This window comes from Pteropus alecto, unplaced genomic scaffold (genome assembly GCF_000325575.1).
Source record: "Pteropus alecto unplaced genomic scaffold, ASM32557v1 scaffold103, whole genome shotgun sequence".
NCBI lineage: Eukaryota > Metazoa > Chordata > Mammalia > Chiroptera > Pteropodidae > Pteropus > Pteropus alecto.
The window spans coordinates 14,341,548-14,369,337 of NW_006436288.1; the positions used below are offsets into that span (position 1 = coordinate 14,341,548).

Below are 27,790 nucleotides of genomic sequence, written 5' to 3' on the forward strand. Positions count from 1 at the left end.
CTGAAGAATGAGACTACTATCACAGGCAGCCTAGATGTGTTTGGCCTTAAGTGTTGCTCATAACTGAATCTCAAGGCTCTTTGGGGTAAGCATTTCCCCCTTCTCTAGTCTGAAAGCCCCCACAATTCCCAATGGTCTTATACCTATCCTCTTAAGTATCTGCCTGACCTCAGAAGGTATATTCATTCCAGACTTCTAATTGTTTCTACCACTTCTCCTTTAAGAGAACAAAGACTTAGGGAAGAGGAGGTAAGACAGGAAAGAAGGAAAGATAGAGGAGGAAAGAAGCCATGAGAATAATATGGAGGATTGGAGAAATAATAAATCTTTGGTAAAAATTTTGAACTCACCCCTGATAATAACCATTGGTTTGATTTATGTCACATCTGAATGTTTTCCAAGTGTGACAATCAGTGAGGTGAAAAACAGATTTGACAGCCATTTCACACCAATTCCCAAGGAGTTACCCATAAGAAATAGAAAAGCAGAAGCTCACAATTACTGTGTGTAGGATGTGTGCATAATCAAGGCATCTAATGCTTTTTGGTCATTTATAATTCTAGGATTGTCACATAAATCTTCTGGAATGTGAAATATCTGGAAGAGTATACTGCTAAATACAATAACTTTTCAAATATTTTACTGTTAACACTTTTTGTCCAAAGTAAATAAAAAATAACTTTGAAAAAAATAGTGAGGCATTTTAGGTTTTCTCTGCTTGAAAAAAGAAAGGAAAATGCTGAAACTTAACAATACCTTATAAGAAAACAAAGGAACAGTTGCTTCTTTGAAAAGGGATGTGTATGAAGAAATATGCCTATAACCCAATTATCCATATCTTGATGTTAAAATAATCAACTAATGTAAATTCGGTGCCAGTGCTGTGCTGGTAAATGTTTAACAACCAGCTTTCTGGGGGCAGGGGAGCAGGGAGACCTCTGATTCATAGCATTTGCCAATTTCTGTGGTGTAAATACCCCCACGATCACTGAGTTCAAGCTACCAGCATGATGTCACACATGCGGAATTATGAAGACATGTTTACAATCACTCTTGCTGGCTCCAGCACAAATGAGAGTATATCAATGTATTCTTCTTCTTAACTTAGATTATACTACTCATTATGCTAGTATAACATTGTCTAAGGAAAAAAGTGAAACTTGCATGAACACTGTTTTTCATATTGCAAAATCTGTATACTGTTCAGTGAGTAACTTCAGTCATGAAAAGTATGTAATTCCAAAAGACCTAAAGAAAGCACCAAGACCCATGATAAATGCCGCTGCAGGCAGATGTTAATCCTATAATAAACGATTTGATACCTTACAAATATCTATTTCTGATACCTTACAAAAGTCTTTTGAAAGGATAAACTGTGCATATTAGCCTATGTGAATGCAATCTCACTGTAGCAGCTCCAAGTGGGCTGAACCAGAAGTGTCACTGTCCCAATTTCATTAACAAAGCAAACATTTTACCTACAGAGAAGAAACACTCTACACCACTGCTATATGCAGACCAGGGAAGTCCCTCTCAGAATTGATTTCAAAGTCATTAAAGGGAGAAAGTCACTGATACATGCAGAAGTTTTTCTCCAAAGTAGACTGAAGAAATTTATCAACACTAACTTAACTCAATCATAACGCCAAAAAATACTACTCTTGTTGCCAATTCCTTGTTGGCTCTACATCCATTGGGGGAGAAAGCACGAATACCTCAAGTGAACTTGTAGCAATTAAGATATTTGCTAACAGTTAGGACCTTTCTATGCAGCTAAGATTCACTCTTTCTAGAACCAGTCAATACCTGCCTTAAAATCTTTAGAGTAATCTGGGGTCCTAAATAAGCAACTACTCTGCAGACACCTGTATTGTCATGGAAACCGAGAGTATTTACAGGTCTCCTATAGTAAATTTCCTACATTCTGACTCATATCTTCTAGTGGCTTATTGGATTCATTGTGACATCTATTCTGAAGTTGTCTCCAATGCCATCACCTCCTCTCTTGGAAATATCTCCCTCTTCATATGCTTCATCCTTTGTATCTTCTCTGTTTATACACAGATCAGGTCCCTAATGAGAAATGAACATGATTATATAACTGGCCTACCTGACCCTGTGAGGTTGGGAGACTATGCAGGGCAGAGTTTTTTTTTTTTTTTTTTTATCCACATCAGTATAGTCTATAGACATGTGATTAACATTAATGTATCCAGCATACTAATAAAGAGCTTTGGCTTTGGAGACAGACTTCCTGGATGTAAATCCCATCTTTGTCTCTTACTAGCTCTACGATGTTGAGAAAATCACTTAAGTACCCTGAACCGGTTTCCTCATCTATAAAATAGGGAAAATCTACTTTATAAGACTGTTGTGAGAATAAACTGAGAAAATCCTCATAAAGCATTTAGAACAATTTCTAGAACATAATAATCACAATAAATATTAGCTATTATTATTATAAAGTAAATATACGGATGAAATAAGGACAGAAATTTAGTAAGCATACACTATATGTTGCTCAATTTCCCAGATTTTTTGTAGTTCAAATACTGACAGTGGTTTGGATTGAATTTGCAAACACTATTTAAAATGGCATCATTCTGATAGGAGTGTATTCAGCTCTTACACCTTCTGAAAAATGTGTGCTGACTAGGGCACTGCTTCTTCCAAACCACGCAAGTCTTTTATTCTTCATTCACAGCGGGGACTACAGGAAGAGATTTTTCACAAATATATTTCACTTTAGATTTTTACTTTCTCAATACACTTTTCTTGTTGATGTAGTTGTTCTTCACACAGAACTTATCATATTCCTATCCTCCTCACACAAGCAAATATTGCTTACAGAAGAAAATAATGAACTCTTTAACATGACCTGCAAGGCCCCCACAGTCTAGTCTTAGCCTGCTTCCAACTTCTGCTTGATTACTTTCCAACACAAATTTAATACTCTTGCCAGACTTGATTATTCACCTAATTTATCATGTATTTACATATGCTCACTCATTCATTTCTTTTCATTCATATACTTTATATTTGCTTACTATATGCCAGAAACTTTGCTAGATGTTAGAGATTAAAGATATTTAAAATTCGCAGGCATGTTTGCATTTGCAGAGAATGAGCCCAACATACAAATGAAGAGCAAACAGAGATGAGATATAAATTTTACTAGTCCCAGGGATGCTGAATTTCTATTCCAGTCCTTGAGGCCATGGTTCCTTCATTCCCACAAGCAACTGTCAACATCTCAGCCACATGAGCCAATGAATCCCTACTTGGCATCAGCGAGTTTGAGTTCAGTATCAGCCATTTTCAAATGAAAGAGTCCTTACTGATATATTGCCCACATTAGGAACTCTGATGACATGGTAAAGCAATGGGAACTAGAGAAATTTTAAGACGTAAATGTATTTAAATGAATCAAAATGTTTTAATGGATCAAAAGTGCATTCAGAAAGCAGCTCTAGTGGACTGTACAGAGATGGATTCAAGGGAGACCAATCTGGCACCTCTTATGCTGTTCAAGAATGTAGTCCTTAATCCTTTAGAATTAAGAGAATTTCTGACTATTGAAAAAGTCTACCAAGGCCCAGTTTATTTGCTGCCTCTCTTTTAGTGTCTTTCTCATCTCACTCAGCTTGAATGAATAGTCCTTTGTTCTGCATTTCTGTAGCACTTCACTTGCACCTCTGACACCAGCAGTGCATCAGAATCACCAGGAGGGCTTGTTAAAACCAGATTGCTGGGCCCCACCCTGAGAGTTTCTAATACAGCAGCACTGGGGTGGGACCCAAGAATTCCAAGTTCCAGGTGATGCAAATGATACTGCTCCAGGGGCCACACTTTGAGAATCTCTGCTCTAACACATTTCATTGTAGCTGTATTCTACACTGTTTGCTCATCAGTGTCTGCTGCTAGATTAAAAGTTCCTGAAAGATTTTCTTGTTTATCTTTGTAAAACTCTCAGAAGCTAACATAATGCTTTACATAAAATTGGTATTTGATATGCACTACTGTGTTATTAACTGTGGAGATAAGCATCTTAACATAATAAATTCCCTGATTCCCTCAAAAAATGAACTGTGTAATTAGAAAAAAGATCGAAGGGCATAATATATCTGACTTCTTTCAGGCTAATTTTGATTATGTGTTCTGTTTTCTTTTAATGCTGGGCATAAAGGACAATGATTATTTTCAAATATAAGAAAGCTTGATATGCATGATCCTAGAGAAGTTAAGAATAGCAATTTTCTTCTTCCTTCATGTGTTTCTATTTCCTCTTGATTTAGTTGGCATCAGATAGCCCCAGGGGAGAAAACATTTCAAACGTTTTTCATCCCAATATTTAGAAATGCTGATCACACTAACTTCTTTGTAGTTGTTCATATAGCAAGATATTCTGCCCCTTTAGTTGCCATATAGCTATTAAAAAACACCTAGGAATAAATTTAAACAAGGGGGTGAAAGACCTATTAGTATACTGAAAACTATAAGACACTGAAAAAGACATAAATAAATAGAGAGATATTCCACACTTGTGGATTGGAGCAATTAATGTTAATGTTAAAATGTCTATGCTACCCAAAGCAATCTATAGATTTAATGCAATCCCTATCAAAATATCAATGGCACTTCTCACAGAATTATAAGAAGAAATTCTACAATTTGTATGTAACCACAAAAGATCCCAAACAATCAAAGCAATCTTGAGAAAGAACAAAGCTGGAGGCATGACACTTCCTGATTTTAAAATACATAATAAAGCTATATTAATCAAAACAGTATGGTGTTATGAAAAAAAAAAAACAGTATGGGTATTGGCATAAAAACAGACACATAGATCAATGGAATTGAATAGAAAGCCCAGAAATAAACCCACACATATGGTCAATTAATTTACAACAGGGAAAGGAAAGTCTCTAATACACGCTACTGGGAAAACTGAACAGCCACAAGCAAAAGAATGAAAATGAACCACTATTTTACACCATAGACAAAAACGAACTCAAAATGAATTAAAGACTTGAAACCATAAAACTTCTACAAGAAAATACAGGCAGTAAGCTCTCTGACATTGGTACTAGCAATAATTTTTTTGGATTTGACACCAAAAGAAAAGGCAACAAAAGAAAAAATAAAGAAGTAGAACTACGTCAAACTAAAAAGCTTTGCATAGTAAAGAAAACTGTCAACAAAATGAAATGGAAACGCACTAAATAGGAGAAAACATTTACAAACCATATTTCTGATAAAGGGTCAATATACAAAATATATAAAGAACTCATACTACTCAACATCAAAAAACAAACAATCCAATTAAAAATGGGCAGAAGATCCGAATAGACATTTTTCTAATGAAGACATACAATGGCCAATGGGTATGTGAAAAAATGCTCAACATCACTAATCATCAGGGATATACAAATCAAAACTACATGATATCACCTCATACCTATTAGAATGGCTATTATCAAAAAAAAACCCCAAAAACAAAAAAACAAGAGATAAGTGTTGTAAGGATGTGGAGAAAAGGGAGCTCCTAAGCACAAATTAGTGTAGCTGCTACAGAAAACAGTATGGAGGTTCCTCAGAAAATTAAAAAAAAAACTGCCATATGATCCAGCAATTCTACTCTAGGTATTTATCTGAAGAAAACAAAAACATTTACTCAAAAAGATATATGAACCTCATGTTTACTGCAGCATTATTCACAGAAGCCAAGATATGGAAACAACCTAAGTGTTTTTTGATGGATAGTTTTAAAAAATGTGCTACACAAACATACACACACAAACACACACACACACACACACAGGAATATTATTCAGCTATAAAAGAGAAGATCCTGCCTTTTAGGGATGGACTCTGAGGGTATTACGCTAAGTGAAATAAGAAGAGAAAGACAAATATCGTATAATCTGACTTGTATGTGGAATTTAAAAAAAAACTAAAAGAAAGCTGAAATCATAGATATAGAGAACAGAATGGTTGCCAGAGGCAGGGAGGGTAAGGGAAGATTGGCAAAAGAGTTGAAGGGAGTCAAAAGGTACAAAATTCCAGTTATAAAAGATATAAATCCTGGGGATATAATGTACAGCATGGCAACTATAGTTAATAACACTGTATTGCATATTTGAAAGTTGCTAAGAGAGTAAATCTTAAAGGTTCTCATCACAAAAAAAAAATATCCTGTAACTATATATGATAATGGATGTTGACTATACTTACTGTGATCATTTTATAATATATACAGTAATGAATCATGTTATAAACCTGAAGCTAATATAATATTGTAGGTCAATTATACCTCAAAAAAAAAAAACCCAAAAATAATAAAAACACCAGCTTCAAAATTATTTTTAAACCATGTCATTTAATTAGATTTTTGTAAATTAAAAATAGCATGAAGCCTGCTTTAAACCCTGTGAGACAGGGAAGACCAGTCTGCATGGACTCGTAGGTATTCAGACCCCCAGTTTCTGTAGTAGAATTAACATCCTCTCTCTTATTAGCTCCCGTCGGTAGCTTCTGGAATTGAACATGTCTGGAAACAATACTCTGTTGATACTTGAACCTTTCTCACTGTCTCTACATTGTGGTTCTAGTAGTTGGAGTGATCTTTATAATTCTTACAGCATCTCTAGGTAATGGAATAGGGTTTTAGACAGACCTGGACGCAGGATTTAAGGTGCACAGAGAAAAAAGTGCGTGCAGAGGATTTCAAAGTAGACTTACCTTAGGCATCCTGTGACGTTGTAGAATATATCAAAATCAAGCAAACCATTTGCTTTGGGGTAGTCTCCTTCTGGCCACCCCGAAAAGGGGATGATGATAGTCTCAGTCAGGATAAGTAAGGCTTCTGTTATCACGAGATTCTTGAGTTTGTCACTAGAGGACAAATTCCACAGCAAACCTAGAATGAAAACAGTACAGGGTTGGGTGAAAATAACTGCTGAAAAGGTCAGTTAAGGCCACTACCCCTAAGGCTATAGCTAGTTATTAAAAATAAGGGGTGGGGGAGATGGCTCCTTCCGTAACTGAAAGAACGTATTTAGAACTCATTAAAGGGCAATGGAAGCTGATTCATGAGAACAAATAAAAACATATATGGGGGGAGGTATAAAACTATAAATCTATGCAGGTCTAAATTAATCTCGAATGTGAATAAAAGCCAGAAATCTTTAAACATTTATTGCTGTTTTTCTTAAAAGACCCTTCCTTAAAGTGGAGGTCACTGAGATGATAAATTCAGGGCTTTCCAACATGGAGACTTGAAATAATTCTATGTATTTAAGACTTCGACATTTTTAAGGGGTCATAGTTTTTCTCCCCTAGATGAATAGAGAGAACACCTCCTTCTGTCTCCCTGGTCTCCACTGCCTCCAATTCCACGTTACATTTGCCTCCCAATAATAGCAGAAAGGGCCTGCAGATAGCCTTTGACTATGCTTATGCCTGTCCACAGCAGGCTGATCAACATCATCAGTTAATATTTATTAACTCGTACTCAATGATAGCTTTTTATGTCCTCCTGGAATTTATGCTGGCTACCTCACGTATTTCTTATATTATAGTTTGGAAGGAAAGGGGAGACAAGAGTATTTTATCAATCTGCCAACTTTCATGGCCTAAGACTGGTACCATAGTTACTCATTTAACTTTTCCTTTGCTTTTGAATTCCTTTCTACACCCCACCCCCATTAAAGAGAAAGGCCACAAAGCCAACTCAGGAAAAAATTATGATAACAGGATATTGTATTTACTAGTGCATTTGTGAGGCAGACACTAAACTGGGTAGTGAGAAAGAATACAAAATGGCATATACACTTAGGGTTTGTTTTTCTTACAAATTTGGAGCTCATTCTGATTCAGTAGAAGGACTACACACCTATTACTTGCTATTCCAGTGACTTTCTGCAGGTATAAAGTTGCTGCCAACTTTCATACCTCAGTAAGTTAATCTAACTCACTAGCATCCAGGAAAGAACAAAGAGAGAGGGGACAGAAAGAAAAGGGATCTTCATTTTCTTCCCTATTTCCTCCCCCACCACCCAGTCAATAATTCCTACTTGTTAAATTTACTGCTTTGTCTGTATGAAGAGGAAGTGCAGGTACACAGGAAGTCTACTTTATGAAAAAAGCAAACATGGCAATCTTGGCTGAATTACATGGTGATATCATCTCCCCTAATTTTAATGACTGAAATAATGGTCTGTTCAGTTAAAGTTTGGTAATTATTCAACCATACTTATATTTGGCCCATCAGTTAGAACAATCTAGGCCTAATGCAGTCTTTTGTGTTTAAATAGTTTACTTTGGCTGTGTATAAGTAACTAATTTCTAAAACAACCAAATTGCCACTGCAGCCTATACTCAGTTTCCATTAGATTCAGCGACACTGGGTCCTGTGTCTTGTAAAGACTAGAATTTTGGCACATGAGGAGGTCTTTTCTTGATCAAACTAGCATTTGAGGTTAGTCATCAGCAGTGTCCCTCAGTCACAGGTTTTGCAACACAATGACTTCATTCCTCCCACTTCATCTTAAAAGGCCCTGGAACGGGGAGAGACAGAATAAAACTCTGAAGGTGGTTGAAGACAATTAAAGGCAGGTTGGGTTTTGGTTACTAAGTTACAAAAGCAAGTTAAAAAGAAAAGAGAGAAAAGGGGGGAAAAAAGCTTCCTGTTCTAAATAAGCAAACAAATTAAGAGTCTCTGCCTACCGGGGGGAGGGAGGGGGCTTAAAAGTGTGAAGCACAAAGACTTTTCCTCTTTTAAAAAAGGACCACTCAGGGCACTCAAAGGAAAAGTACACCTTACAATAAACACCAGAGAGGATTAATTTGAACAAAGGGAATGGAATTTTCCTTCAACAGTCAATGTCTTTTATAGCTTGGCATGCAGTATTATTTCTATAGAACTATATGGTTTTGGGCGTTTGAGCATAATTTTTGAATTTTTAATATATGATGTTGTACAGAAATGTCATGCCTGCCAAATTTATGTATGGCATGAAGCTAGGAAGGAGATTAAATGTTCAACAGAGATTTGAGATTATACAAATTTATACACACACACCCCCTCACACATACACACAAAATCAAACACTGACCAATTATAAATTGGGAAAATATGTATGACACTATGAGACAAAGAGTTAATACCTTTAATATACAGAGTTCTTATAAATCATTGAAAATTCAATGACTAGTAGGAAAATTAACTGAAGCTAAAAGGTATTAGAATCCAATATACGCAGGAATGTTTGCTCTCTCATAACTAAAGAAATGCAAATTTGACAGCTAGATTATAGAAGGTGAAACCAGAACCAATCAGTGGAAATGCTCAGGAAGGAGGTTTAGGCTCACTGAAAGTATAAACTTCTAAGAGAGTTTTGAAGAAAATATATCTGCTTGTAAGATCCAGCTGTATCGCCGTAACTGATAAAAATGAGCTCATTCTTTATGAAAATATCGACAAGAAGGTTTTATCCCAAAAACTAGAGTGTCAGACTTGACTAGCAGTTTCCAAATGGGCCCAGTGGCAAACCAAACACCAAACACACCCGAGTCTCTTATTTATGTGTAATCTATAGATATTTCCAGGCCACAGGTTTCTTTTTTTAATATTTGGGCAGACATCCACAGTTGTTGAGCAACTTACATGAGCACCACAATTGTCACTGCAATAAACACAGAGGCATGAAATAAGTGGCAACCTAATATTAAAGGATGCAAAGGTAGTTCAGAGAAGTTCTTTTCTTCAAAACTCAGAGAGGGAGTGTTGGAAGTAAAGAACAGAAGGATGGCATTTGAAAATACTTCAGAGGAGAAGTAATATTTGAGACAGCTACTGAAGGATGAGAGAGTTCTCTAGGTGTGAAAAAGGACTGTAGTCCAAGACAACAGTGGCAAAGATATCGAGACAGAAATTAAAGGCAGTTAAAGTTTGGTAATTATTCAACCATACTTATATTTGGCCCATCAGTTAGAACAATCTAGGCCTAATGCAGTCTTTTGTGTTTAAATAGTTTACTTTGGCTGTGTATAAGTAACTAATTTCTAAAACAACCAAATTGCCACTGCAGCCTACACTCAGTTTCCATTAGATTCAGCGACACTGGGAATAGATCAGCAGATCCCATGGTCATCAGGCTTGTATCATAAGATCTCTGTGTGGCTACAGAGCACAGACTTTATCTTATAGGTAATGGGGAACATAATGGGACAATATTTTCATTTTAGAAAGAAATCATTAGCAGAATGGTGGATAGATGGGGAATGTGCAATATTCAGTCTCACAGCCAAGTACGAGGCTACCACAAGAGCAGACCAGAGGGCTAAAGAGGTCTTCAACCCAGGCGGTAACAAGAGCAAGAGGAGAGAGGGCAGGTCAGAGGAGTGAGGGAGAGCTCTCTGACCTGCGATTCCCCTAAACAACTCCTCTGCAAAGATGTGTCACCCTCTGCTGTGTAGCCTTGGAAAATTAACTCCCTTGAACCTCACACTGATCATATGTGAATCTTCAATAAAGCCTTATGGAGCCATCAGGAGGAACAGAGATGAAAAATGAAAAGCCAGAGCTGAGTGACTAGCTCAAAACAGAGGCTTAATAAAAAAAGATGTTTACAAAATAGACAAGAAGAGATTCACATATATGATTACCTGCTTAGTGTTTTTAAACAAATATATAAATATGTCTTTTTAAGTCGATAATTTATTTCTGAAGCCCAGAAAGCACTTATTTAGCTTTTCTATTAATAGAGCTAAGGAAATCATTTCGAAGAATTTGTATCAAACACTCAAGTGTTGACTCAATTCAATTAACATGTAATGAACACGCCCTGATAGGGATGTTTGGCTTGTACTAGAAATCCTGGGACTTGCACAATCAACCTCCATTTATTAGCTCTGCAGATTATCTGAAGTAGACTGAACGGTTTCCATGGCATCAATATCACAGATCGGTCTTTAACCTTAGTTTCCTATCCTCTAGAAGAGGAAAAGCAGTTCAATGGTTTACTTCCCTGACACACACCCACATATCTTCCCAAACTTTCTAGCTACCATGTACCCTAACCTCAATCGCTCTATTATCTGAGCTTCCTCTAAATGACCAGCAGCTTCTTTCTGCTTCTTTGCTTTGCTAGTGATGTTCACTGTGCAGGAATAACTTTCATTCTCCTTTAAAACACCAGACCAAAACCTATTCTTTTTCCAGGTCTGCAACAAAACATATCTCCTTCAATGAAGTCTTTTTGAGTGTAAAACAGGATAATCTGATTCTCTCTTGTGGTTTATTACTATATTTTATTGAAGAAAATGTTAGCTTCTAAATGTGAGGTTTTTTAAAAATGCCAACCATTACATAATTGTTCATGTTTTAGTAGCTGGAAAATAAAATCCACAACCTCTCTAGACTGTGCTTTTCACTGCCTGGCACTTGAAGGCTACCTGTAAATGTTGGATGAATGAACAGATGAGTGAGATCACTCTTAATTTCTGTAGATATTTTAATATAACTGAAATATGAAAGGAAATCTCCCAGGGGATATGATAGCATGCCAGCAGAGTGGCAGCATCACGCAACCCTTCATATAGTTTTATAAAATTAAAATATATCAATAGAAAAAAATGTGATATTTTAAGATACAAATGGGTAGAGGATATAACATTTATATATATATATAAAGAAAACTGTTGTATAATAAAATGAGGATGGCAGAAATGCAAAATGATATATTAAAAAGGGTTAACTTCTTTGGGTCTTAGTTTCCGCACCTGTTAAATTGAGATTTAATATCCAATAATATCTAAATATACCTCAAAGCCTAAGGTTTTTGTTATAATTAAATTTTAAAATGTGTATCACCTGGGACATTGAAGATATTTCAAGTGTCCCCAAGGCAATGCTACTGATGACTGCACTCGGTAATGCTTCCTGCATTCTTTGTAATGTATGCATGAAGCACTACCTGAGAGCTGACGATGAAGGCAGAAGGGTGGGCCTGAACATCTATGAACCATTTTCTCTTCTACCATATGCACAATTCATTTAAATGAAACTATGCTTCTCTGTGCTTCATGGATTACTAAAACTGTTGCTTTAATCCTTTCTGATTAGTTCATCTTTCTAATCCATTGGGCAGAAAGGAGATATTTATTTATTCAAATCAATATTTGAACAGAAATATGAAATATTTTTTCTGTTTTTTTTGGGGGGTATGGGGTTAGGTGGGCTAGAAAGCTGGTATTTTGAGTTCTTCAGGTGATGGAAGGATTGAAAAATACAGTTTCTGATCTTTTGACTAGTTTGATTAAGTTGATCCTCTGCATTAGGACATTATTTGATGCCCCAATTCACTTTCTTTGTATAGATTTAGCAAGTAGATTGTTGAGTAAATAATAAAAAGAATTGGATGTTCTTGCTGGGTTTCTTCAGAATCCTTTGGATACCTCAAACAATACTGAAATCCCACATATCCTCAAACTACAAAGTTGGCTGCTAGTGATTAAATGCAGAATTTTCATGCTGTGAGTCTTGTCAAGAAGTTGTTTTAAAGACATCTAGTCAAAGGTACATATAACTTCTAATTAAAAATATTAAACAAAGCCTCAGAAAAATTTCCACTTCAGTAAAAAAGGAATTCAAACTTGATTTGCATCTGGAGTCTAAGCCAGAAGGTGACTATGTTCCCTGAAAGCCATCTCTCAAATAACAATGAGCCTATCAATCATCTGTTCCAGGAAACTTAAGAAAAACAGGACATAAGACATCTGGCTGGGGTGCACCATGCATGCTCTTTAGCATTCAGTGAGCACTACCTGTTATTTGCTTTTTAGTCTCCAAGTCTCTGGTCTGTTTCAGCACCTGGAGCAGCCGAGGTACCCCATTGAGTTCGGCTACCTCCAACTTGTTGTCATTGTCTTCAAATACCAAGTTTCTCAAGGCCCCACAGACGGCTCGCTGAACATCTTCATTCTGAACTTTTAGGAGCTGCAGAAGCTTGGGGATGCCGTGAAGCTGATTAACCTGAGGAAGAAGAAGGTGCATATTTCAGATGTTTATTAATTTTGATGTGGCATTAAAGATGTTAAATGTAATATGAATGAACAGATGAAGTTTACTAATGTTGGTTATAACTCCCATCAGTCAACAACTATGTGTTGTATAATCTGAGACTCACAGTGTACAACATACTCGGGCTATACAGTATCTCTTGTTGAGGAGCTTACAATAAATTTGGGAAGTTAAAACAAAAACCTATGAAAAAATTGAAAGGGAAACTTTAACAATAAAGGGTGGATAAGTGATAGCTAAGTGGGTAGAGAGTCAGTGATAAAAACCTTGAGCATAATAAAGACAGAGAGAACTGGGAATTAGAGTAAAGAAAGTTTTATGGAAGAATAACCACATTACATGAGCTTTTTTTCTGAACAGAACTTCAAAGTCAATTTAAACTGAACAGAAATTACCTTCAGCAATGGTAGAAATAAAAATTCATTTACCATGACAACCATAGTAGCAATGCAAACTAACCCTAAATGTAAGCCATTTTTATGATCGATCGCTTTGAGTATTTAAAAGGGTTTATATAAATTATTCAAACATTTTAAGTAACATAATATTACACTTGTTAACGTGCTATTTTAAAACTATTTCTTCTATCGAAATATGCAAGAGAGAGCATGATGTCTATTAGAAAAAGGGCCAGAACTAGGACTAAGAAGAACAATAGATGGTTTAGATTCTGAAATCTATGGCTATTTGAGAAGAGGCCAAGTAATAGTAATCTGAGCAAGGTGATTTTGTGTTTTAGGCTGCAAATATTACTTAAAGAAATCAAAAGTTGGCCAGAAGGTGGCTGAAGAGATATAAGAAGTTGCAGATTGAATGCTTTCTTTCTCAAGGCTTCACTTAGCATCTGATTAAAAAATTTTTAAGTTGGTAAGAACTTTGGTAAAAGATCTCATTTTCACCATCTTAACGCAGACATTCTAAGGAAATAAGCTGTGAATGGGCATGAGTTTCCCTTTCAGATAAAGTTCATCACTTATGAACAATGCCTAATTACTGCTGTGTACACTCAGTAATTACACTCAGAGGAGAGCTGCACACCTGGCCAGGGGCACATTTTCATATTTTCTATGTATCATCAAACTCTGGCCTCCTTTTAATAGACAAATAAATGGTATTTAAGACTCAGTCTTCCAAACTGACATCTTCCTTTGTTAGAATTGGGGAGGAGACTAGCAAAGCAGAAATGAAAGTCAAAGTTGTATAATAATCTAAATAATAAAAAATAACCACAATAATAAAAATAAAACAAAAATAACAACTCCTCCTCCCACTTCTATCATTAGGAAGTGTCGGCATAGTGTTAAGAGTTTTATGTGTATTATCTAATTAATAGCTTGCAAGAACCTTAAAAAGAAAGCACACTTTTGGTTCCTTTAAGGCTTCACTGGTGGTAATGAGTAATAAATACTTCACTTATTGGCTCCCTTCAGAGGAGACATTTGCAGAACAGGAGACAATTGGGAAACAGGCCACAGAAATTTTCATGAGCCACGTCTACAGTCATTTTAATATATTTGTATAGCAATGCTAATAATAAAGATTTTTTAACTATCAATTAAATCTGTCCAACAGACCATCTATTTGATCACTTCATCTATTCCCATTATTATATTTCTTTAAAAGCAGAAAGGCAAAATTTATTTAAAAGCCTGTAACTCATGTTCCCCTAATTCCATCAATTTCTATTTCATAGTTGGGTTTTAAGGTGGTTAAAAACACTCCATAAACTTCATAAATGCCAAACAGACTAAATTTTCACAGTAGCAACATAAACATTAGATGAAAAAAGAAAATCTTGTTTGTCCTAGAGGTATTTTGGTAGCTTTAGAAATATTATATTACTTAATTTATAATTTATAGGTTGCCTTCTTCAAAATATAATGTGAAGTGGCTTACCAGCCATACTGCATTTCCTGCTGTGATGACAGCATAGTGACAAGTGGCATGTGGAGGCCTCCATTGCTCTGACTGGGGAGTGTGGATGGCAGGCTTCTGTTTAACAGTCTTCTGACCTGTTCTCTTACCCTGCCACCTTTATCCCTCTGGCTTTCAGCACTTGCCCCAGCCCGGAAAGAAGGAACTACATTCACACCGTGCTCAGATAAATGCTGAAATCCGACTACCGCTACTTACTGTAGAACCTGACTCCCTAGTATCTGGCATCTACCCCACATTTAAAAATAGATTTTATTTCCTTTTATCCACTTTATCAAGCAAATGGATATAAATCATATCAAATGCATGAAGTGGATGACATTCTCATTGCATGTAACTAAGATATTAGTGATGAATCCTATACACTTTAGAGCCAATGTCACGTGTGCTATTCTTTCCCCTTTAAATTCAGGGAAGCAGCTGGAACCAGAGAGGTTACATATGCGTCCCAGTTATACTAAATCCTCAGGGGATTTGTTCTCCCTTTGGGGAAAGGGAAAAAAAAAAAAAACCAACATGAATGTTTCAGAACTTCAAAAGAGCTTTTATTTGAGACTGGTGTCTAAATATGTAAAGAGCAGAATCACATATTAGAATTTTAACTTTCTCTTTGACTCTATTCTGATCCTCTTCCCAGATTCCGGTGGCAAATAAGCAGAGGGAACAGGTTGATTCTGCTGGGGTAAAGGCTCCCTCATGCCCCGGTGCATTTTCTTGCACTTCCTTTCCTGTTGGGAATGCCCTACCCACTCTGCCTCTCTTCTGGCAAAGCTCTACTCATCCTGTATGAACCGGCTCAAATGTCACCTCCTCTGTGAAATGTCACTCTCTCTGTCTCTCATTAGAGTTAATCACTTCCTGTAAATTGGGATAACCTTTCAGGAAGTCAATTGGCAATTTGTGTCAAAAACTAAAGATATTCACTTCTATAAACCTTCAAATTATTAGGAAATAATTTGAAATGCACACATGGACTAACACAGGATAATAGTAACTATATTATTTATAATAGTAAAAAATGAGAACCATAACTGTCCAACAATGGGGGAAGACTGGGTAACGATTGTTACATATCCACATGCTGAGGTTTCCTTGTGAGGGGCAGAACAATGTTTGAACTGACAAATATTTTATTTGTCATTACAGTTCCCTCATCAGTCAAATGGGGATTGTGTAAGATTAGCAATTGTGCACTAGGCACAAGTCATTCAATACATGGTTGCTACTACTATGCTACCATAAAATATTTACAAACTATTAATATTATGAGAAAATGCTTATGATATAATGTTATTGATTAAAAGGTGACTAAAATATCTATGCATTTCCATCCATAAACACATACATAAAAAAAGGAATGAGATTAAGGGGTTTGGGAGAAATGGTGGGGGTATAAATTATGAACGGGGCTTGCTACTTTGTATTTTTTTTAAAAAATCAAATATTTGTGCATGCTTTTAAAATCAAAACAAGAAAATCCTACAAATAAAACTACCTATTCAGTTTGATTCCAGTTATGTACATATATGCATTAAAAAAAATCAGAGAACAAAACTAAAATGATAACAATAGTTGGACTGTGGGTATATATTTTTCTTTGTTCTTAATTTCTCAAATTTCTTATTAATGAATTTGTATTAGGTTTATAATAAGATTTTACAAGACAGTTATGGCAGTCACTGTTTTGGTGATACGATCTGAAGCAGGCATAAAAATAAAACCAGTTTAAGAGAGCTTTGCAGATTAGATTAAGGAATTTGTCTTTTATCCTGCAGGCAAGCAGGGAAGCCTTTGGAAGGTCTCCCAGGGTGCTGTGAGGAGTGGATGAGAACAGAAGAAGGGAGATCAATTAGGAGGTGGCTGGATTAACAGAGATGATGGTGACAGGGATCAGCTGTCACACTACCCGGGTGAGCTAACACTCACTTACATAGGAAATAATATTCTTTGAGTTATTATTTCCAGGCAGGCCTTGTACAATTATCCGACTGCATTCTCACAACAACTCTGCAGTAGGACTGTTATTTTAACTTTAAAGATAGGAAAGCTGAGTCTTAGGTAAAATATCTTGCTTGAGGTCACCACCCACATAATTAGGGTGCTGGGACTCAAACCCATCACTGAGTGACTCCTGATGTCAATGCTCAACCAACCAAGTGTCTCACCTCCCAAGAAGGCAGGAAGAACAAGTTTAGAAGGAGGGTTGGATAGTGGAAAAGGAAAACAAAAGAAGATAACATGTTCATTTTTGACAGTGATGATAAGTTTGGTGGAAAGTCTAGGAAATAGCTGGAAATGTGGTTTGGAACACAAGAAAGAGATATAGGCTGGAGATGCTATGAGTCATCAGCATCTAGATCCTACATTAATGGAAGCCACAGAAGTAGATGAGGCAGGTCAGGAGATGGTGTTGAATAAGAAAAATTCCAGGAGAGCATCTAAAAAACACTTAAGGGATAGGTCGAGGATAAGTTTTTCACAGAGGAAACTTGAAGGAGACAGAAAGATGGAAGAAGAAGCAGGAGACTCAGGACCAAAAGAAAGTTTCAAAAAGGACAGAGGGATTGATGGGTATGAAATGCTGAGAGTCCCAATCACATAAAATAAGAATAGAAAATTTGCCACTGGTTTTAAAAGTTATGACTTAAAATTTTGACCTTTATGTCCAAATCATAATTGTGTTTTATACATAAATTAAAAACCATGGCACCTTGCTTAATATTAGAGGAATTTTGTTAATGTTTCTGGATTATAACATCATAATTCTTAGATTTTCTACAAAGCATGTTTTTAGTTTTCAACAGTTTTCATGTTTCATTATTGTCAAAAGCAGTCTTTGTTCTAGTTTTATCACTGAGTAAGTTAGAAGGCAAGCAGAGCTTCAATTCTAAAATGATATTTGTAATCAAATTAGTAATTTAAGAGAGAACGGAAATTGAACGGAAATTGAGCCCAACTTGGGTAACGAAAGAAAAATCCAAGTAATTCCATATTATAAAATGAAAGCATGCATAATATGCCTAGTTTTGAAAGACTGGGAATAAAAATGATTTAAACATCTGTCTGATTTAGCCATAGAAAGGACTAATTTTAGCCAATTCTCTTCATCTATATTTATACAAAAAGTATAAATATAGCTAAATATGTTATTTAAAAAAAATCTTTACTTATTCCTCCTATGGAACAAACATATAAGCAAAGGGTCAGTGAGAAATACCCAATAATTATATAACTTTTTAAACTAAAAATAAACTAGAAGTGGGGATAGGTTTTTTAAAGCAATACCTAAAATACAGATGCCAAGAATAAAAATATTGACAACTTTGACTTCATAAGAATTTTTAAATCCTGCATGATGAAATAAATATACCATAAGATACGTAACACTGGATTATATGTAAATAAAGAACTACAAATCATTAAGGAAATAGCTATCTTAGTAGAAAAAAAATTCAGTGGATAAAAAAATGACAATCAACTGAAGAAATACAAGGTAAAAAAAAAATACACCAGAAAGTGCTCAACTTTATGATAAAAGAAATGCAAGTGAAAAAATTAGAAGCTCTTTTGTCTGACTCTACTTTCCTGATCTTCAAGATTAACACATTCTCTTTTCCCTTTGTGAAATCTACTGAATCTGAGTACTTTCATGGCTGTCAGGTTACTCTATGTTGGGCTTTGCACTCTCATTTCTACTAGTTGAGTTACATGTTTACCAAGAATAACTTAGGTTTGATTCTCAATGTATTTATGTTAACCATACTTGTTATAATTACGTAATATATTTACCTATTCTGAAAATAAATGAAATATAGGGATAAAAGGTGTTCTCTCTCCCTGAAAACTAGTCTGAATGCTTTGGAAAGACTAGATTAAAGGGGAAGTGCTTAAGAAAGCTCTGTAATTATTTGTGGGCAAAATTAATGTAAAAGACTACAGAAAATGTAAAAATCTAGAAGGATTTGAACTCAGATGAATAAGTGCCATTAAGGTCTCATTTCATTTTAAAGAAACTAAAACTGGCAGATGATACATAATGGACACAGTTTATGTATGAACAATGATGACAAACTATAAATTTGTGTGTGTATAATTTTAAAAAAGATTTTCTCTGTAACTGGTTAACTGACCGTTAGTCTCGATTTCAAAAAATAGGAAAATTTTTACTATAAAGATACTTTTTTTTGCTTATTAGATTAACAAAAGCAAACAAAAAAGAACAATATCTTGCAGTAGTAATAGTGCATATAAATGAGGACTCTGACACCATGCTGATGGGAGTATAAATTTGTACAGTTTGGGGGAGGGTTTATTTATCAAAATTTTAAATGACTCAATAATAAAAAGGACTGGATTTACTTATTGCCTGAAACAATTTTATAAACCATGCAAAACATACAATAATTTCAACAATTGGACATGAGGCAATGGTGGATAGTGATCCCTAAGAAACGGAAAACAAACAGGTGAGCCCTGCTGCTGCCTCAGATCATGGCCTCCAGAGTTCCCAGGCTATGGTGCAGAGAGGGAAAACCTAAGTGGAATTCAGCAAGTAGATTTGAGGGCACACAGTGCAGAGTCCGAGAAGAACAAAGAGGCCAGTGTTTGCAGGGATGAAGACCAGCAAGAAGAGAGCTGCGCAGAAAGAGAACTCCTGAGATCTGCAATGGGTCTCCCTCCAGTAACAAGTAGAATATTACTTAGTGCATTTGTGTGAGGAAACTGACTGAGGCCAGGGAAACAAACACCTAAAAAGATTTAAGAGATCAGCTCTTCATGCTCACACAGACCCACGAATGCTGCCTAGTCTCACTAGCAACCAGAAAACTTTATAATTCATGGTGCATTAGATGGAGTTCCCAGAAGTGTATTGCTTTAAGAAGTGGGGACTAATTAGTTCTAGAACAAATGCTGCTCTGGTCCCACCTAACAAATCCTAAAAGCAGGGTTTAAAAGAATCAAATTGTTTTCAAGTAACTTAACTGCATTCTAGAGTAAAGCTCAAGAATATTTACAGAAAAATAAAAATATCCAGCACCCAAAAAGATAAAATTCTTAATACCTGGCATTTAATAAAAAATTTCCAGGCATGCAAAGAAGAAAAATATGACCCATCATGAGGAGAAAAACCAATCAACTGAAACCCACCAAGAATGGACACAGATGCAAGAATCAGCAGACAAGGTCATTCAAGTAGCTGTTTTAACAGCCTCCTATATATTCAGAAATCTTGAGGAAAGATGGGACATGTTAGGTAGGGACATATTAGATATTTTAAAAACTCAAATTTTAATTCTAGAAATGAAAACTATAATTTATGAAATAAAAAAATCACACTGAATGAGATTTATGGCATATTGAAACATTGCAGGAGAAATGATTTATGAATTTAAAGTATAGCAACTGAACTTATCCAAAAGGAAACACACAGAGGAGGAAAAAAAAAATTAAAAAAAGAAAAAGAATACAATATGAACGAGCTGTGAGACAATTTCAAGTAGCCTAATATGTATGTAACTAGAGTTCGCAAAAGAGGGACAAAAATATTTGAAGAACTAATGGTTGAAAATTTCCAATGAAAATACCAAAATCTGATGAAAATTAGAAATCCACAAATTTAAAAAGCTCAGTAAACTCCTAGGTATAAGAAACCTAAGGAAAACTTCACCAAGGCACATTGTGACCAAATTGCTCCAGAAAATCTTAAAAGCAGCTTGGGTAGGTGGTAGTGGAGCGGGTGGGGAGAGCACATTATGTACAGAGGAATAATAAGGATGACAGGAGATTTCTTGCCTGAAACACTGCAAGTGAGAAGACAATGGAGCAACACCTTTCAAGTACAGTAATCAAACCGCTGTCAACCTAGGAATCTATTGCTAGTGAAAATATTTTTTGAAAGCAAAAATGAAATTCTTTTTTCAGACATTCAAAAGTCAAAATAATTAATCACCGGTAGACTTGCATTAAAATACATATTAAAGAAAATTCTTCAGGTAAAGGGGAAGTGATAACAGATGACAGATCTATACAAAGAAATGATGAGCACCAGATACTCAGATGAAATGAACAAAGTCTTTGAAAGACACAAACTACCAAAGGTCGCTAGGAAGAAACAGCCCAAATAGTCTCATATCAATTAAAGAACTAGAATTTGTACTTAAGAAACTTTTCACAAAGAAAATTTCAGGATCAAATGGCTTCACTGGTGAATTCTACCAAACATTTAAGGAAGAAACAATATCAATTCCAATCAAACGCTTTCAGAAAATTGAAGAGATCACTTTGCTATTTATTCTATGAGGCTAGTATTGTCCTCAATCTAAAACCAAAGACATGATAAGAAAAAAAAGCTGTTGACCAGCTTTTTTAATCCTTTATAAATATTGCTGTATAAATTCTTAACAAAATTTTAGCAAATCTAATTTAAAAATAAAAAAAGGGACAGAACCTTATAACCAAGAGAGTTTTATCCCAGAAATGGAATAACATTTAAAAATTAATTATTACCAAAATTAAAGTAAAAACCATGGAAATATTTCAACAGATACATAAAAAGCATTGGATAAAATCCAACAGCCATCTCTGAGTAAAAAATAAATAAATAAATAAAAGTAAACTCTATTAAATTGGGGATAAAACAGAAGTTATTTAACTCAATATGGTGATTTATGAAAAATCTATGCCACAGAAAACATCACATTCAATGGTGAAAAGCTTTCAGCTTTTCCTTTAAGATCAGGAACAAGACAAGAATGCCCAATCTTGCCACTTTTATTTGACACTGTATTGGAAGTCCCAGCCAGAGCATAAGTCTAGAAAAAATAATAAGAGGCATCCAAATTGGAAAGGAAGAAGTAAAACCTAAACAAACAAACCAAACAAAACCAAAATCCTACATACAGAGAAGGGGCTGGTGATTGCCAGAGGTGAGGTTGGGGGATGGGTGAAATGGGCGAAGGCAGTCAAAAAGTACAAATTTCCAGTTATAAAATTAATGTACGGCATGGTGACCACACTTAGTAATACTGTATTGTATAGTTGGAAGTAGCTAAAAGAGTAATCTAAAAAGTTCTCATCACAATAAAAAAAATTTGTAACTATACATGGTGATGGATGGTAACTAAACTCACTTCGATGATATCATTTCACAACATATACACATATAGAATCATTATGTTTTATACCAGAAATCAATACAATGTTATATGTCAATTATATCTTAATTTAAAAAAAGGGAGGAAAAACGGTGTTAAAAAATACTAAAATCTAAAAAAATTCCCTTTCTTAATAGCCCACAAAATTCCTTTAGGTTAAATTCCTCAAAAATAAACAAATAAACAAACCAACAAACCTAGAGGTAGCATCGTACTTAATCGTGAAAGACTGAATGCCTTTTCCTTAAGATCAGGAACAATACATGTCCACTCTCACTTCTTTCTAACATTGTTTACTGAGTGGGGGGTGTCTAATCAGTAGAAAAAGAAAAAAGAAATAATGAAATTTAAGCCATCCAGATTGGAAAGGAAGAAACAAAACTGTATTTGTAGATTCATCAAATTTTCTACATAGAAGGTCATGCCATTTGCAAATAAAAAAAGTGAATTTAGTAATTGTTGACTTAATATAGACTTAATATAAATCTACAGTAATCAAGACGGTGTGGTATTTGCATAAAAACAGACAAACTGATCCATGGAATAGAATAGGTAACCCAGAAATAGACTTACACATATGTGATCAATTCTTTGTCAACAAAGGTGCAAGAACAATTAAGTACTAAAAGGATAATCTTTTCAATAAATAGTGCCTGAACAACTGAATATACATATATATTTTTAAAAGAAACTTCTACCACATCTCGCAATATATATATAAATTAACCCTAAATGTACCATAGACCAACTAAAAAATCTAAGACTTAGAAAACTTCTAGAAGAGAATATAGGAGATTATCTCTGTGACCTTGGAATACAGAAAGATTTTTTGAATGTGCCATTAAAAGCAGGATCCATAAAGGAAAAAAATTGATAAATTAGACTTAATTGAAATTATAAACTATTAAGAGAATGAAAAGACAAAACACAGCTGGGAGAAAATATTTCCATATCGCATATCTGAAAAATGATTTATATCCAGAATATATAAAGAATTATCAAAATTCAATAATAAGAAAACTAAAGACTCAACCTAAAAATGGAGAAAAGGTTTGAACACACGTTTTACCAAAGAAGATGTATGGATGGCAAATAAGCACATGAAAAAATGTTCAACACTATTAGTCATTAGAGAAATGCAGATTAAAACCACGATGAGATACTGCCACAAATTAATACTGACTATATCAAGTACTGGGATGTAGAAGAAGTGGAACTCTAATCATTGCTGTGGGGAATGTATAATGGCACAGTTACTTTGTAAAACAGTTAGGCAATTTCCTAAAAAGCCAAACATTCACCTACCATGTCATCCAGGCTTTCCATTCCTAGGTATTTACCCACGATAAATGAAAACATGTGTTGTACACATATGTTCACAGCAGCTTTATTTGTAATAGCCAAAGCTCAAATGAGCATTAACAGGTAAATGGATAAACAAAATGTGTACCCATATAATGAAATACTACTCAGCTACACACACACACACACACACACACACACACACACACACACACACACACCTTTTGATACATACGACATGAACGAAACTCAAAAGATATAAGGTGAGTAAAAGAATCTGGACCAAAAAAAAAAAAAATGTGCTATACTGATTCCACTTATGTAAAATTCTAGAAAATCCAAAACAATCTATAGTAACAGAAAGCAGATCATTGATTGCCTGGAGTCTGGAAGTGGGCAGGGGAGGAGTGGGATGTATGGATTACAGAGAGGCAAAAGGAAATTTTGGAAGTAATTGATATGCTCATTATCTTGATTGTGCTAATGGTTCCACGGTGTCCAAACATATGTCAAAACTTTGTCAAATTGTACTTTAACAAAGCAGTTAAAAAATGAAAAAAAAAAAAAAAACTGGTACATTTATATAACAGAAATCTATGCAGCAGTTTAAAACATGAAGTAGGGCTAATATATATTGAAGATTTCCAAGATACAATAATAATTGAAAACAAAATACAGAGTACTATAAGTAATCTGCCACCATTTGTGATTTCGTTTTAAACAAAAAAGGATACTCAATCAACCCATCCAATAATTGTTTATACATGCATAGAGTATCTCTTCAAAGATACTCAAAAACTGATGAGAGAGAGAGAGGAAGAGAGGGTGGGAAGGAATGAGGGAGGGAGAAAAAGAGGGAGAAAGAGAGAGGGAGCAGTAGAAGGAGAGGAAGAAAGAAAGGGAGAAGGGGAGGGAGGGGAGGAAAAAGGGACGGAGAGAGAGAGAGAAAGAGAAATTAAAGAGGGAGGGAGCAGAGAGAGAATGGGAGAGTAATAGACAAAGAGGGAGATGAGAGTAGGCTGAGTTTGGAGTGAAAGAAACTCACTTTTCACTGCACACCTTTTGAACTATGATCCCCACCCCCATAAATGTACCACTTTTTAAAACGAACATAAAATTGACTTCCTTTGTGGGGATCTGTCCTATGGGAACACTTGTGGAAATGCCAAAAGATATATGTAAAAAGCTGTCCACTGAAAGATTGGTATGTTAATAAAATTATTTAATGAAAACAAAAATCAGAAAGTACAGATTGTTAACAACTGCTTCTGGGGATGGCTCCAAGGGGGAAGTTAGAGAGACTTAGAAGAGGGACGTTTGTGTGGCAACCTACTTTCTAAATTTCTGAATTGCAAGAAATTTTTTTGGCAATGAGTGTATATTTCCTTTTGAATTAAAAAGTCTCAAAGTTTTTTATTTTTATTTTATTTAATCAATTTATTTTAAAAATTGAGCTATAATTGTAATTGACATATAAATCAATGAAAATGTTTAAAAATTTAAGTAAATTCTTGGTTTCAGTTTGCAGGGCCACCACAATAGATGAGAGAGTGTGCTAGTTTTGCACCAGACTTAAGTGATACTCACCCTTTTCCGTGCTTCAGATTTCTGGAAGCACTCATGCTGTATGAAAGTAGCTGCAGCAGAAATCCTGGCTGGCGGCGTGTGGTCTGCATCAAGCATACTCACTGCCCGCTCCAGAGTCATCTCCACGTCTGCATTCCTAGACAAACAGTCATAGTTTCAGCAAAATTCCAAATCTTCTCCCTCCTGCCTACCAACCTAACCCACTGGAGATGACTCAGCAATATCAGGAAGCACCTAGAATATCTGAGACTTGGCTCTTCTTCAGCCAAGAGAAAAGTCAGCACCTGAGATCAGAAGGTATAGGAAGCTGGTAACAGGAAATACGCCAGATCCGATCAGATTAGCATCGGAAGATGTCATTCAATTAAGAAGAATTATAACATACACCAAAGAAAAAACTGAACTCTGTTTAAGATAATTATATCTTAAAAAGTGACTTTAAAAGCACAATAAGACTTTACATGGAATTTAAAAGAAATCTGATTACAGAAATTAAAAAAAACTATTGCTATTCTGGTAATGTAACACCTATAGAGAGAAAACACTTTCCCTCAATAATCATTAGATTTTTCTCAAAGCTGCTCAGAAATTATTTCACCTGAAAATAAGTTTTTAAGAAAACGATTCTAAAAATGTTCTTGTTTAATGAATTTAACAGTATGTATACAGTAAGAGCCAGGAAAACTGAGTTTGTTTTGTTAAAATAAGTCATGCTGGTGTGACAAAATCCATCAGGAATTATAAAAGCAATTACAAATATGCTTTTTCTTTAAAAAAAAAAAAATATTGTTATTATTTGTTTGCCACTGTAATGACATTGAGTTTATGTCTAGCTAGTAGCATATCTTTGTTCTTTACTAATTACAGGTATTTACAGTGGTGATAAAATCTGATGCAGTTTGACATAGAGAAGATGATTTATAGAGGACAAGTAACATTGCTTCTTGTAAAAACCAGTAACTCCCCAATGCCTCATAGAAGGATACTGTTTTCTCCCTTTTATTTCTGCCTGGAGAGTGACTAGATTGGGAAGTTTATTATCAATGCAGTCCCTGCTTCCTTAAGTACTGCCTCAGAGAAACTGCTCAGGAGGATAACATCTTAGAATTGTGGTTAAGACATGCCTTGAAGACGGTAACCCAGGTCCCTTCCTTGGCTTCAAAGTAGGTTATGCCTGATTCACTCCAGGTAAGAGACACCAAAGACACCCTAAGAGGGTGTTTTCCAGTAACTGCCAAGCAAGCACAGTGAGTAAACTCTCTCTTAAATCAGGCTAACCCACAATATATGCGCATGTGTACAGATGTGAGTGTGCATAGTGTTGTGAATGGTGCATTTGTGTTTGAGTGAATGTGGCGCAAGTGAGGGGATAAGAGAAATGAGCCTCATGACTAAAAACTAATACTCACTGCTTCTGAAACGCATGTTCAAACGCAGAAGTGTTACCTCATGAGTATAAGAGTATTAAAAATGAAGCAGAAAACAGTTCTGCCATTCACACTGAGGATTATATAATGATCTCATATTTTAAAATATTGTGCCTCAGGAATCAATTTAATTGGTAAAAAAAAATGCAGGCTATTATCATTAAAACAAGAATGAGTCATTTTTATTTAATATTAACAAACCTTTTAAAAGAGATGGAAATATTTTAAATGCATGAACTCCAATGTCTTTATAGAGAAGCAAACTTTAACAGTCTCAATTTTAACAGCAATTTTAAGTCTTTACCATCTAAGACTAGAGATTTTAACTGATAGAAGATCACTCATAAGAACAGCCTTCTGTTTAATGCAACTTTTTTAAAAAAAGATTTAGCCACTAATCTACTTCATAAGTCATAAATGACTCAGGAAGGTTTGAATTTCCCAAGTCTCTAACACCCACAAGTAGTTTCATTACTCAAATCTTTATTTTCCGAAACGTAATTCACAAAGAAGCTCTGCATTTACTCCTAGCTAATCCAAAGTCATTTTACTTTATTATTAAAAACAATTCCCAAACTGAATGAAGACTTCCTCAACAGAAGGTTTGCTGGAGCTGTCAGGATGTCAATTTTCTATTTTGTTACTGTCTGTGAAGTCCAGTTCTAAAACAGAGTATGTTTTCACTCCAATCTGGCTCCATCTCCTACTATTCTCAATACCCTCTCTCCTATCTCCTCTGCTGATGACCCCATCTTCCAGTCACACTTGGCTTTTAATCATTCTCTAAACAATGTGTGCCTCCTCACAAGCCACTCTCTCTAATTTTTCTAGAAAGCCCATCCTTCTACCTAATTCTTATCTATTCTTCGAGACTCAGTTCAAATATCCTCATTTCTGTGAAACATTTCCTGTGCCCCTATCCCCAGGTAGAGCTACTCCTTTCCTTCTCTATTCTCCTACAGCACTCCCCACTCCATTCTTTTCTCCCTCTCTTTTTCTCTTTTTCCCTCCTGCCTTCCCACTTCCCGTCTTCTCTTCCCACTCACTCATACAACACTTCTTGAAGCCTGCATAAATGTGGCTTGGGAACGGGCTTGGGGAGGGGAGAATCAGGAAGAGCAGTTATTATCCTTAAACATACTCTCCAGAAGTGAGTCTTTTCATCAATTTAGTTAATATGTTAAAATGATGCCAATTTAAATGAAAAATGTAAAAGGAAGCACTGTAAAACAGCCTTGGTCAGAATATGAGATATTACATACAGCAATAAATAACAAATGGTACTTTTTTATGTGTGCAAT

The 27,790-nt window shown here is 35.3% G+C and overlaps 1 protein-coding gene across 1 annotated transcript in view; it reads right to left on the minus strand.

Moving 5' to 3' along the window:
* PKP2 (plakophilin 2) overlaps positions 1–27,790 on the minus strand; it is a 77,245-nt gene that overhangs the window by 25,734 nt on the left and 23,721 nt on the right. The window contains exons 4-6 of the mRNA XM_006912735.3: positions 25,063–25,198; positions 12,829–13,036; positions 6,742–6,919 (exon numbers count right to left, since the gene is read on the minus strand). Coding sequence (XP_006912797.1) covers positions 6,742–6,919; positions 12,829–13,036; positions 25,063–25,198 — 522 coding nt within the window. The remainder of the gene's footprint in view (positions 1–6,741; positions 6,920–12,828; positions 13,037–25,062; positions 25,199–27,790) is intronic.